This window comes from Mastigoproctus giganteus, chromosome 6 (genome assembly GCF_048544385.1).
Source record: "Mastigoproctus giganteus isolate SK-2022 chromosome 6, ASM4854438v1, whole genome shotgun sequence".
NCBI lineage: Eukaryota > Metazoa > Arthropoda > Arachnida > Uropygi > Thelyphonidae > Mastigoproctus > Mastigoproctus giganteus.
This window is the reverse complement of record NC_143580.1, coordinates 225,104,439-225,119,050: the sequence shown is the minus strand read 5'-3', so window position 1 is coordinate 225,119,050 and position 14,612 is coordinate 225,104,439. Positions and strand designations below refer to the sequence as shown.

The 14,612-nt window shown below is 37.7% G+C and overlaps 1 protein-coding gene across 1 annotated transcript in view; it reads left to right on the top strand.

Annotated features, from left to right (window-relative positions):
- The window catches only part of LOC150085035 (mitogen-activated protein kinase-binding protein 1-like), a 265,918-nt gene that overhangs the window by 44,780 nt on the left and 206,526 nt on the right, over positions 1 to 14,612 (top strand). The window contains exon 2 of the mRNA XM_090376439.1: positions 7,680 to 7,766. Coding sequence (XP_090232565.1) covers positions 7,680 to 7,766 — 87 coding nt within the window. The remainder of the gene's footprint in view (positions 1 to 7,679; positions 7,767 to 14,612) is intronic.

The window sequence follows — 14,612 nt, the reverse complement described above, 5'->3', positions numbered from 1 at the left end:
CCATATAGATTTTATTAAAATAAAATCAGTAGAAATTACTTTATTTAGTTTTTAACACCTTCCTGAGTTACCTATAACAACAGCAAGTGTTTCGGAATATGTTTATTACTCCCCCATCAGTAATGAACACTGATGGGGGGGGGGGTAGTTGCTTAAAGTTTGCGTTTGGCACTTACTCGAACATGTCGAAATCTCCATGTTTTAAATATGCGCTCTATTACCAAAACTATGTGGACATGTCCTGGGATTTGAGGAAAATGAACCATCCACATATCAGGAGTAAACCGCAACTGCGCCCGAACTAGAAATGAATAGTTGGGTCGATGTTGTTGTTATTGGATTTTAGGAACATCGGCTACTAAGGTCATGTTGCTATGTGTATATTGTCTGTAAATTGCGAGTTTTGAGGTAGATTTTCTGTTTGCCGGACGAAAAACCCGAGTTTCCGGGAGAAAAAAACCAAACCATGTTTAAAAAAAAAAAAAAAAAAAACATAGCCATCAATTCGAAAAAAACCATTTTTCTGTTAAGAAAAAAAAATTGTTTTTTTTAAATTGTTAAGTTTAGTGGTGTTTAGGTGCTTTCACCGTTTTTAGTTGTTTCTTGTGGTTTCGGTTCGGACCATTGGTCATTGTTCTTGGAACAGGGAACGCCATGTCGTACATTGACATTTTGGACAATTTTGTTCAGGCAGTATGAAGCGAAGGCTCTTTCAGCTTGATAATGCCCCATGTCGTACTTCAGTCTGGAGTGACTTGGCTTGAAGAAACCGGGAGGAAAAAAACAGCCAAAAGCTTCAGTGGCTTGCCAGAGCTCTGACCTTAACCTTATTGAAGACCTTTAAAAATTTCTTGTTTATACTCTGACACACCACCGGGTCAGTGAAGTTTGCAATAAATCAATCAGTACAATCGTTAATCGTATTTAGCAGTCACGGTTTGAACCCCGGCCCACTCCAAGAGCGCGTGCTACTGCACTCCCACTCCTGACCACTCGGCTACGTCAGGCCTTAGGGTGAACTGGAATGTCACCTTCAGGCCAAGCCAACACACCTGCAACAACTATCTGAACTGACCATTGTATCGGAGAAGGAATGGATCAAAATATCCCCTTCCCGTTATCAAAACTTAGTGAGTCAGTATGGATATAAGACCAAAGGTGGGCTGACATGTTTTTAAATAATTGTATCGATAAAGGGTTCTTTCAAACATGCAGGTGTTCGGTTACGTTTGGCAGTACAGCGTATCTCTCCTATCTGGTACTCGCAAGAATAAATTAAATACAGTACGAACATCAAAGAAACAGCATGTAGGTAAATGTTGATCACTGTCTCCTCACACAACAGATGGTTGCATTGTGTATTAATATCGCCTTGTTAAGTTTTATTAGCAACAGAATTCATGCTCTTGGGTGTTTCTTCTCAAAGTTATGAATAATATACATTCATAAATCCCAGGAGCTCACATCTGGTGAGTATGGGCTTGGCACACCCAGGGTCCTGAGCTGGATATCACCATTCTTCTTTTTTCTTGGTGATTCCCTTCTACTTCTGAGTCTTGTTCTCTCTCAGAAAATTTTTTTGGCTGATGCAGCATAAGCCTCAGGCTTCCTTGCACCATATAGCTAATAATAATAATAATAATAATAATAATAATAATAATAATATTTTCCCACTAGAATCCTGCATCACGTAGAGTATCTGCGGAAACACGGTGTTACTTGCAATGGGTGTCGGGTTTTCAGCAATTTTACGGTTCCAGTTTTTAAATGTAAATAATTTAAGACACTAATTCCAAAAATGACATATTAACTCTTAAAGTAATTGTCTTCCTGCCATCATTCACGAAAGAAGATTCGTCTTTGCCATCAAAATGATGGTCGGCATTATTTCAGTACCAGATTTCTGGGCTAACTGCGGATGGAGGATCCCAGTCCCAAGCCTTAGGGCTAATCCAATCTTACAGGCCATTCCAAACCGGTTAAAGCTAACTGATCGGTTCCTACCCGTGCAAATGCTGCAAGACATACAGTCCTTGGACGGCGACCTCTACAAATTCGCAGTCGACAAGGAATATAGGCAGAAAGTACTCGGTCGACTTCCTTCCCAGGACCACGTCAGAGGACATTAGAACCTGCTCCCGGAGACCTATTCATCACTACCTTGAATCCATCATCCCAGTGTTCAAACCTTTCAGGAGTCATAATGCTTTTTTTTTTTTTGTGTGTTTATTATGTTGTGATTTCTTTTATGTAAACCCCTGGCTTGGAGCCGTGAAGGGAGTTGTATACAGCAATGTGCTTTCTGTATATAATAAAGAGGAGTTCTTGTTTTTATTAGTTTTTCCCCTGAATTGTCAGACGTGTGTAAAGTGTATTGATGTCGAACGGCACCAAGGGTTTCCCCCATCTCCGCGTTGCTTTCATTGTAGGTGTACCAGTTCACTGGGAAGGCCAGAGATTTAAAAGCATGTGGATTTTGTATATGTATAGTGTTGTGTATCGTTGTTCATCTGGCCGTTTAGCCGCTGGACCCCTACTGAGGCCCAACGTTACCCACACTTGGCCTCGTGGATGTAGACCAGGTACGCAGAATGAAATTTTACTCTGACTGGCCCTGCCACCTAGCTTCCTGAGATTTCAGTGACTAGGGCCTTTAAAAAAAAAAAAAAAAAAAAACCCCGATAGGGGTGAGCGCAGGAATTAGAAAAGCCAATTGAGGTTTATGCGGTTTAATTTGGACAAGTTAAGTTTTTGCAGTTTGTGTGGGGTTATATGCTGGCCTATTAGGCAGAGTAGGGGGGACTTGAAGGCTGGGGGGGAAGACAGAAGTATGGGGACGATAGAGAAAGGGCGACCCCAGGATTTTCAGTTAGACAGGCCCGTGCCCCACCAGAAGAAGAATAAGGGTTGGCAGGGGAGGAGAGGAGACGGGACAAGACTGTCTCCTCCTCCCCGCCAGGGGAAAGGGAGTAAAGGTACCAGGCAAAGGAGCCCGGTACAGATCGCCATCAGGCATTGACAGTTGAGAGCACGTGAGAGTCCAAGAGATCTGAACCGGATCTTCTTTGGTGATCTTTTTCAATGTAGGAGTCAAATCCCAGTCGCAAGGTCATACATGAGCAGTCTCGTTCTATGGTTGGTCATGTAACCTGTTCAGGTCGCCTATTGTGCATGTTATGAGGATGCAGCCTTGGGCCCTGGTGATATCATTTTCTTAGTTCGTTTTCAGATGTGTGTGTGTGGTACTTTCACTTTACCACACAAAGTACCACACACGTATTTAAGCTATTTTACCCTTTGACCTCAAAGAACCGCATCGCAATCCTTTCCTTATTGAACATTTTGTGATGCACTACCATTTTCGTCCTCCGCGGCAGCATAGTAGTTTCATAACTTGTCACTATTTTGTAGAGGTCCGGGTTCAGGTTCTGTTAACGGCTGGAGGCATTTCTAAAGATGTCTTCAGTCAAGGCAGAAGCCAATATCAGGCGAAGGGAATGTGATCCATCCCCTCCCCCCTCCTATCGACTATCCTTGGTTTTTCAGCCTACACAACGTGCAAATCAGCCCTTGAACGCACAGTTCTACAGACATATTACGCAATGGAGGAATATTGTCACAGTCGAACAATAACTGCCACTTTCGTAGAATAATTTAGCTAACGGTACACGTTCTTTCATTATAAGTGTTATGGTTGTCATTCCCCATAACACTATTCTGAATGTTTTTCGATGTCTGTAAACTAATAGCTGTTTTTTACGTTGATTTCAGAAATGTTATTTGTTTTTTTTTTTTTTTTCACAAATCATTTAAGTTAATGAAATGGGTTTTATTGAATATATTAAGTTAGGAGTAAATGCTAGGAATTTGTAAACTAAACCTTCACGTTTTAGAAAAACCGCCTTCAGTCTGTTTCTTGACCTTGAGAGCTCCATGCAACAGTATTTATCATTGTGAGCTCAGTTTATTTTTGAAGTTATCGTGTCAGACTTGTGAAGAAAAGTGAGTAAAATGTCTTCACGCAAGTGTTTCAATAATCCGAACTTTTGTTATATTTGTGGAAGTTATGTAGTCCTCAAGCAAAGACAAAATATTACAGAATTAAAAAAAAAAAGTCGTGCTTATTTTGGAGTGAAACTCAGTGCATTTGAAAGAAACAGTTTCATAAACCACTGGTATACCCAAAAAAACTATCCTCCTTCCACTCTTGCGCATCAAACTGGGTTTGATGAAACAATTCGTGAACGTTTTACTGGAGGAAGGTCCCTGCTTCTACTACCTTTGTACTAAATTCCCATCGATCACCCAAGAGAAACTAAAACAAAGCATTTTTGTTGGACTTCAAATTCGCAAACAGATTTTGAGGGAACTACGAATAAAAGAGAAAAAACTTTTATGATTAACTTCAGGTCTGTTGTTGAGAACTTCTTAGGGAACAATAAGGATCCATACTACAGGAATATAGTTGAAAATATGTTGCCGAACTTCAAGAAGCTGGGCTGCAGCATGAGTGTCAAAGTACATTTTTTTTTACACATTCCCAAATCGACTATTTCCCAGAAAATCTAGGAATTGTGTGGTGTTTTTTTTTTTTTTTTTTTAAGAGCATCAGCGACTAAGGCCATATTGCTTTGTGCATACTGTGTGTAAATTGCGTGTGTTCTGTGGTCGCTTTTCTGGACAAAAAACCCGAATTTCCGGGAGAAAATCTAGGAAGTGTTAGTGAAGAACAGGGTGAAAGATTTCACCAGGACACTGAAGACATGAGATGAGGTATGGGGGGAGGTGGAATGTCAGCATGATGCCTGACTATTGCTGGATGCTGTAAGTAGAAGGAACTGCAAGAAACTAAAAAAAAGAAAACGAACATTTGACCCTTAAATCAGCTTTTAAAATGTGAGGTGAGTGTTTGGTGGACACACTGCCGTTTTAATAGTGTATTGACGAGAATATATGCGGAAATAAATTCCTTGAAAGATCTCATTTGTGTTATATCTATAGAAATTGATATTGGTGGATATCACATGAGAGAGATTAACCGTCTATTTGGACTTTCGTTTTTTTGTCTGTCTTTGTTAATTATTTTTTTAGATTATCATGAGCGTAGACTTCTCACCTTTAGGCACAATCAGACAATAAAATTAAACATTGTCAGATGACGGTATAGTTTGACATGGCGTTGAAGCATTAGATAAAATAATGCGCAGTGTTCACTTTTTTTGGATCGCTATCGCGCATGCATTATTTAGTGTCATCGAAATCTTACAAATAATCAAATATTTTTATTTATTAAAAATTATTCATTTCTTTATTACCTGACCCCCAACCCTTTACGTTCTTCTACTTTTCACATTCATAAATGTACGCTTTGAAAATACTTCTTTGTATTGTATTAGTTATTATTAACTATATAATTTTAACCTAGAAGGTTCGGATTTCGTGTAATAGACCCCTGTTTCCTCTGGATTTTCGGAACTGCCAGTTCTTATTGCTGTATAAACTTCTTATTCCTCTTTTATTTATTTATTTATTTTTTTGATAATTTTTATTATCCCATTGTTAATAGAAAGAATAATTTTCGTAGCTATATTTACGACACGCGTTTCACTTTCGGTATTTTTATCAATTTTTTTTTTTTTAGTTTGCTTTTAAAAGTAAAAACATTGGGTGCTTTTTAGTAGTAGTGCTGCATTCCTTTTCGCTAGGTCAGTTCTTTGCCTAGCTGTTGTCGAATCTTTGTAGTTAGTTTTTTTAACATGACAGTCTGACCAAAGAGATTTCCGCGGTATGTAGCGTGAAGAATAAAGAAATCTGCTGGTTAAAATCTCCTTTTAAAAGATTCCCTAAAGATTTGTTAAGGAGCTAGCTTGACTTTTGAGAACTTTTAGTTTTTTCTTTGCATATTAAATTAATGTTGTTATTTGCATGAGTAATACTTACGATAACTGGTTTTTACAATTATGGTCTGTAACTGCGATTACTTTCTCAGAATCCATGGTGCGACCCCTTCCCTCCCCCACATACACACTTGTTGATATCCCTCATACTTCCCAGCTGTTTCGATAAAATAGACCCTTGACCCGATTTTCCAAATAGGTATGTAATTGAGCCGTCTATTTGCATCAGTTGCGTGACTCTCACCTAGAGAAAAAGAAACTCAGTGATGGCTTCATTTTTAAAGCCTTTGGAAACATGGGTCGATTTGGCCATATTTGCGTCTTCATCCATCGCTAACAGATCATTAACTGTGTATTGGTGAGGCGTATTAGCAATTAGATAACAGTTGATTTGGATTATAAGTTTTAAGTGTTATGTTTTAAAGAATGGAAAGATTGAATGATGGAAGTATATCAAAGAAAGACGTATTTGAAAATCGACAGTTTATTCTTCGAAACACGGATCGAAGATGAGTTTTTAGTTAGATCAAGCGCACTAGTTGAATAGGGTCAACTTGTGCTCGATCATTTTGACTGTTGTGATTATCCCAGTTGTAACAAACACGGTGGCGCTATACCTGATAGGTGATTTTTTTTTTTTTTATTTCCGAAAAAGTTTTTATGATTGCAGTATTTATTATATGTAATTTTTTAAAATATATTTTTAAAATCTACCCTAGAGCTAGGGAACATGCTCTGGAAGTATTTTTAGATGTCCAAGCTTTCTTTCTTTCTTTTTTTTTTTTTTTTTAACACGGAAAGGAAAGAAAAGGTGAAAAATAAATTATTCCTTATATGTTTTGCTAATGCGAAACGAAATAAGGAATAATTTCACCCTAAAGGTAGTTTTATAAATGAGACATTTTACATTAGTTTCCTAAGCAGCCTTTTCCTGTGTATAGGTACTAGGAAAAGTGCTATCTGGTGGCACTAACACTCCGATCAGTGAAGTTCTAGGCTGAAGTATATTGGTATCCTGGTATCCCTCATATTAGCAACACTTGGCCTAAAAGATAGGCTATCGTTGAATCAAGTTCAGAGGGCAGACAGAATCGCTTTGTTTTTGGGGAGAAATTTCACTTTTGGACTTCGATATATTTTAGAAAACCCTGCATCACTGGCTGAATTTGAAACATTTCTTACCAGCCATCCACCCAGAGATTGAAATAAGGTGCAAGCAGAAAATTCACTCGCACAATGGCACATCTTTTTTATTTGTATAAAATAATGGCATCATTTTTGATTTTTGTAACTGATTCCAGTCTCTTTATAAATTATATCTAAAGTTAGACTTCATGCCTCTGGGCATCACACAAACTGTATTCGTCTTTATTCCGTTAGTGAATAGGGTTGTGTTTTAGGCCCGGATATCTTACGTTCGAAACAGCGTTTCGAATTTCTGTTTCGTGTGTTAGCATTGTGTTCGTCTGTCTGTTAGAGGAAGTGAGATCCGTTTGCACGTTTGTCGACTGCTAGTTTTAAAGGAAGTTGCTCTTGGCTAAACATACGATCAATGCTTTTTGTCTGCATTTTTATAAATGCCGACAAAAAAAAAAATAACTAATTTAATATCATACATTTGAGATAAACGAAGACAGTAATATTAGAGAGGTACAATTCGTTAGGTTTAAATATATTGGTACTGAGCATAGGGGATTTTGCGCTGCTCCTATTTCATTAATACTTATGTGAGCCATTATGTGTTGTAATGAAAATGTGTAATCTACTTGAACATAATTTCAGATGGAAAAAGTCTCTGTGGGGCCGAGGAAGATTCTTCGAGCGCCCGCACTTCGACGTGGAAGAGAAGTTGTACCATTGTCAGAAAAAGTAAGTAACATTATTTTGCTTACCCCTTCCACCACTGGATCAAGCTTTCCCTTTGTATTTATTTCCTTCCCTTCTTTTCATAGATATCTGAAGTATGTGGTTTAAATTAATTTCCTTCTCCAAGACTGCCAAATTTTTAACTCTGAGGGGGGTACTAGCGGAGGGGATGAAACAACAGAGGTTGTTTGATCCCTTCCACTAGCTTGTACTTTTTGTAATTTTTTTTGTAAATAGTATATAATAAATAAATAGTATAATTACTGTTCAGCTATGATATTCAGAGTGACCTTCGCTCTGCCAAAATGTAATCAATATTGTACGTGCATACACAGGCAAGTGAAAAATCAGCCAAGCACTGTCCCACCTGCCGATAACGCTAGTACATATGGCGCCCTAAAATGTTGCATTACCTCTGTATATTTTCCATACCGTATATGCTTCTAGAAGGTTATGGTATGCTAATTAGTTATTCCGGATGTTGACTAATTGGCTGCATGTGCATCGCCATTTCAAAATAGTGACTGTATAAATTATCGACTGTACCGTTATATAAGAGAGGAGGTTAAAAAAAGTTTTTAGAAAAAATGCTGGAGAGTTGCGAAAACCCATTTATTTTTCAACATAGCCCTTCCCCCTTAAATCAACGCACTTTGTAGCACGACCCACTAGCATTGGTAACCCGCTAAAATAAAATTCAGATTTTGACTCAAACCAGTTATTGACTGCATCCATCACAGCATTGTCAATGACGAATTTCTGTCTTTTCAAGTCCTTTTTGAGATTTGGAAGTAGAAAATAGTCCGATGGAGCCAAATCCGATGAGTAGGGCGGATTTTATATCTCGAACCCATAGCCACACAGTGTTACCTGACTTGTAAACGCTGTATGCGCCAATGCATTGTCTTGATGCAAAATGACTCCTTTGGCTAATTCCCGCGCCTCTTGAGCCTCACTTCCTCGCGTAAACGTCTCAGTAGGTTAAAATAATACTCGGAATTGATAGTGGCATCTCGTTCCAGGAAATCAACCACTATCTGCATCCCAGAAGATGGATGTTATGGCTTTCCCAGCTAACTTCTGCACTTCAGACGTTTTAGAGAGGAGGAGAAGAGGAGTTCTTTCACTGTTTCGATTGTTCTTTTGTTTCAAGGCCGAAGTAGTGCACCCAGTTTCATCCATAGTGAAACTAGATATCATCCACTTTCATCCAAAACTGAGCTTTGTTAGCTTAAAAATTTCTGCACAATCTCATGACAACAGCTCATCTCCCTTCCCTCCCCATTATCTGCTTTTAGTGCTTTAGGGACCCACCTCGAAGAAACCTTCATTCCTTAAACGGTATCGACACGGTAACAGGCTTCCCACTGCGAGGTGTATCTTCGACACTGTCTCATCCACGCTTAAATTCTACAACCTAGTTTTTGACCGTGGCTTATGAAGGACAAGATTCCTCTGTTTGCTGCATGTCTTCATGAATTTCTTTTGACGAGATTCCCATTATAGTTACAACCCTGAAATTTCCCGACTCTTTGCATGCCACTATTCATGTGTTCTCGCTGCGCATGCACCTATAACCATGCCCGTTTACTAATTTCTCCTGCCCTTTCTATGGCATGTCTTTAATGACTCCACTGCCTCTCTACGGGCGATATTACTTACCTACGACTAGAGGCTTTCAGGTATCAAACGCTCAATTCTCTAATAAACTAGTATAGTAGTGTATATTGCAAATGGACCGCCCCTTGAACATTTCTTCCTTTCACCAATACGTATTAGTCGCAGTTTGAGTGGAAACTGTTGGATGTAGAGAAAGATCTTGTTTATACTTCCAAGATGACTGTGAGGCGACTTTTAAAAGCATTATCAGAGATACAAATTATGGCCCATTAATAAGTTTAAAAATATATTTACAAATACATGTATTTATTTATAATAAAAAAATAAGAGGCCACCGTAGCCGAGTGGTCATATTCGAGGATGCGTAAGTATACGTGCTTTGAATGACCGGGATTCAAGCCCGTCATACGGTGCTGTTTCTTGTCTTCTCTCTATCTTGTGAACTCCTCTGATCTTTGGTCGTCCCGGAGTATAAACGGAAAATTTATTTAAAAAGTTACCATAGTTTTCATTGCATCACTCGTAAGCTTGATTAACCCCCCCCCCCCTCCCAAATTGGTTTGCTGGCCGGCTACCAGAAAAAGTTTCTGTACCTGCCCTTGGTTATGGTTCTCTATTTATAATGGCCCCATTACTCCTTTCAAAATAACCTCACTGAGTGTGTGATGATTCACGCCCAGGTGAAATATCCGATTGTCACGAAATCTGATTTAGCTTTGTTCACGATTTGCATATTATGTGAAGGCAAGCAGTAATTCTAAAGTAGAAGTCAAACCAGTGACCTTTGTGTGCTTGAGTTTGGAATTAATGTGTTAAAAAATCCTCCTCGGTGTTAACAGACAGTATTTATGTTCTTATGAGTAAAATACTTAAACACTTTTTCTAATAGTGATATTCTCTATTTTATTTAAATTATTATTTATTATATAAAAAAAAACACGTTTCATTTTCCTATTAGTGCTGCACAAAATTCGAAAGTAAAAGTTGAGATACCTTACAAAAATTGTTTCCCTTTTGAAAAACGATGCTCCGATTAATATGTAAATATTAACCTGTTTAAATTATTTTGAAGCTATTTAATATCCCGATATTAGACATAATTAAGTTCTCCCAATGATAATTTGTTATTTCTCTATTATTTTTTGTTCTTGTAGCAATAAGGTATCAGAACAAGTGGAAGTCACGTTTCAACTGGTGTACTTTTATTAAAATTATAACAGGAACTTAATGTTAAATGTAAATTCATTAAGGTTATTAGTTTATTAATTGCTGTTTGTATACAAAGTTGATAGTCATTTCGAATTAGGTTCACAACAGTTGGAGTAAGTGGCGTAAACCATTAAAAAAGTAGTTGCAGTGGTTGTGGGAAGGTGTTTCAAAATAATTATCTAGACCACTGCCTATACATGTGGTTATGACGTAAGCTCGACGTCAGACCATAGGTGCCATGAAACAAGGAAGTAGTGTCGTAATTACAAAAAAATCGGCCACACTGCAAAAATAATCATTGACCCCCCCCCTGAGAAGGGAAAAAAAACCGTAAATAAAAAACTAAAATATAAAAAAAATTCTATTTCTTTACTAATAACAATCTAAAAAATTCCCGTATATTCCCACTAACTGCATCTTTAATACTTTTTTTTTTTGCACTAAAGCATCCTAAATGCTCTTTTTTTGCACTAAAGCATCCTAAATGCTCTTTTTTTGCACTAAAGCATCCTAAATGCTCTTTTTTTTCTCCAAAACATGCATAAGTACTCACTTTTCATCACTTAAATATAGCTCTGGTAAGCAGAGCTTAATTTTAATCGGTATGGTTAAATAACACTGGTTTTATAACACAGTTTTCATTTTATTTATTTATTTATTTTTCTGTATTCTGTTTTACATGTGAGGAGTTGAAAAATCACCATTAAAAATTATTTTGCTCAAGTTTTGAAAATACCTGCTCTGTCTTATATCTATAAAATACGCCACATAGGCCTAAAACGATAAATAAAGAACATCCACAGTACTGTTTTAATATACCGTATTTGTCGGCTTATAAGACGCAAAATAATTTTGGAATGGTAAATTTAAGAAAAAAAGCTTTTGGAAAAAAATTGTTAATACAATTGAAATTTAAAATTCAATAAAACCCAAAAGCCAATATAGAAAGGTATAGGATTATTACTCTTATTATTTTAGTATTAATCGACTTCAGATTCATTACTAACTTGATCATCATTATCCTCAACGTTATCATGATGTTGAGGATCAATGGTAGGCGCATCTTGATGCGCCTACCATTGATTAGGGCTTAAAATGTATGACTGGAATTCACTTGTTACTGCAACAACAGCCTGGTAATTACTGAAAAGTGTACTGACCGTGATCGCGATGTAAACTATCCGTTAACTAAATTTTGTCGCTTGCTGACTTCTCGATTTTGCGCATGTGCTGTATTGCCACTTTCGGCTTCTAAGAGTAGGGCGATTTTTTAAGTTTTTATAAGGAAAAAATGTGCGTCTTATGAGCCGACAAATACGGTATCTTATATTGAAAAACATGCTATACTATATAAAAAAAAAAACTTTACAAAACAGTTTAAAATAATAAAAATTGATACATTTTTAGTTGTTGAAAAAAAATTACATTGATCAGCAAAATATATAAAATCGTTTGATTTACATTTTATACTTCTTCACCTGTCGTTTGTACCCCATATCTGGTGCATCTCTTGACTTAGTTAAGCAATAGTCAGCTAGCATTGCGGAGTTCCATTTGCCTTGGTATCGCTTCTCCATCGCCGAGATGTCCCGACGGAATCTCTCCATGTCACTTAATGTTCCAGTGTTGTCCGGGAAAAAATCCAAATGGGAGTGAAGAAAGTGTATTTTAATGACATGTTGTTGCCTAATTTAAAGTATGATGACAGATTTCCCACAAGCTGTTTATAGTTATCTGCTTTGTTGCTTCCCAGAAGTTTTTGCGCCAGTAAAATCAAAACCAAACCAAACTTCCCAGAAAGTTTGTTGCTACAAGTTTGATAGCATCCCATGCCGCTTTCTTATTTTATTTTATTTTTAACATATAATATACACAACAGGCATTAGCCCAGTTAAAGTGTATAACAGAGCAAAGGTTGTACAAAACATAATATACTTTGTACAATGAAAGTTAATTCAAACTGGAAAAGTCCAATTCACAAAAATAAAACAGATATTCATGACGTCAAGTCCAGCGCTATGTAAACTCGCAGAAAGCAGTTTGCTGCAGGAGACATTACACACACACGAATTAATAAGGACATCTTTAGCCCAGAACTCATCCGTCAATCTGTCAGCCTACTCCAAATAGTTCTGTGAAATTGTTTCTTGTTCACAGCCATATCCAAGTCAAACTTGTTCATGAGTGCCAATGTTCTTTTGAAGAAGGAGTTCCTGGATATCTCTAATCTAGAATTACCGATGTGGAATGTAGTCTTCTGTCGAGTAGCCACGGCTGGAGCGTGAAGGTCAATATGGCATAGAAGATCCGGCAGGTAGGTTGAACCAGCGAAGAGGTGGTACAACAGTTTTAAATCAAGAACAGTTCGCCGAGTTTCCAGAGATTGAAGCTTGAAGTAGGAACAGAGATTCCGGTAGAAGATTCTGTGGTAAAACATGGGGTTACGTCTGGAAAGATAGTGGATAAATTTCATCTGAAGCGATTCTATTTGCTGTATCAAGTATGCATAGTGTGGGTTCCATATAGGAGAAGCAAACTCCACTATGGGGAGTATAGTTGTCTTTAGGAACACAGAGAACTGAGGATCTTGAAATCTGTACGTCTGCCGTTTAATGAGGCCAATTTGTTTTTTCGCTTGGTTTAATATATTCCTAACATGTTTATCAAACCCACATGTAGCGGTAAAAGTAACTCCCAGATCTTTAACTTCGTAAACTCTGGAAATCGGCATCTCCTTGATGTAATATTCATTAACTAAAGTCTTAGTTTTCCTCGAAGCTGCAAAGGAAATAGAGCTGCATTTCCTAGTATTAACCTCCAAACCATTTAAAGCAACCCAATCAGCAAAAGAGTTGAGAGTAGCCTGAAGGTTAACTGCATCATCTTGACTGCTGATACGTGAATATAGTTTCACATCATCGGCAAACATTAGTGTCTTGATACCACCTCTCTCAACAAATTGCGGTAGATCGTTGATAAAGATGGTGAATAAAAGAGGCCCAAGAGATGATCCCTGAGGTACTCCTCTCGATGGAAAAAATTCCCTTGAGACTTCCTGTCCGATGATCACCCTATGTTTTCGATATGAAATATAGCTCATCAACCAGGATAGTAAAGGGTCAAGTATTCCATAGTGTCTTAGTTTTTGAACAAGTTGATTATGAGGGACACTGTCGAAAGCCTTAGTAAGGTCTGTGTAGATCATATCAACCTGTCCCCCGCGATCGACGGTGTCTAGAACCTGTTGCCAGATAGTGAGAAGATTAGTGGTAGTTGATCGGCCCCTGGTGAAGCCATGTTGGCAGTCGCAGATAAAGTGATGAAAATATTCCATTAATCGGTGGTGAATGACAGTGTCCAGAATTTTTGCCAGCGAGTTCATAAGGCAGATGGGACGGTAATTCTCTAGTGAGTGGTTTGCACTTCTCTTTGGGATAGGAATAACATTAACAGTTTTGAAGTGAGTGGGGTAGATACCAGACTTAACGGAAAGATTGAATATATGCAATATTATATATTTCAGTTGTGGAAAGCATTTATTCCACAAGATAAGTGGAATGTTATCTGGGCCTGCAGAAAAATCTTTTGTTAGTCTCCGAAGCGCTTGAATGATATCGTCCGTGTCCACCGAGAGATTATTCAGTGTATCATCCTTAATGACTTGAAATTGATAAGCTGAAGCAGCAGTAGCTGCTGTTTTCTCTGAAAATGAGGAGAAAAAGGTCGCAAAAAGATCTGCTTTAGTTTTGTCACAGGTTATAGGCTTGCCATCGGAATCAATGATCCTGGTTCCTGTCGAGCAGTTATTAGAATTCTTTAGCATGTTCCAGAATGGCTTCAGGTCTCCATTTACTGTGAAACTGTGTTGAATTGATTGAATATAACGAGCGTATTGTTTTCTGATCATCCTTTTAACGTTACTTCTGTGTTCCTTGAACAGTGCCATATATGCTTCATCATGTGTCGTCCTAAAGTGTTTTCTGCACTGTTCTTTGGCTCGTTTAATCGCAATTATGTCTG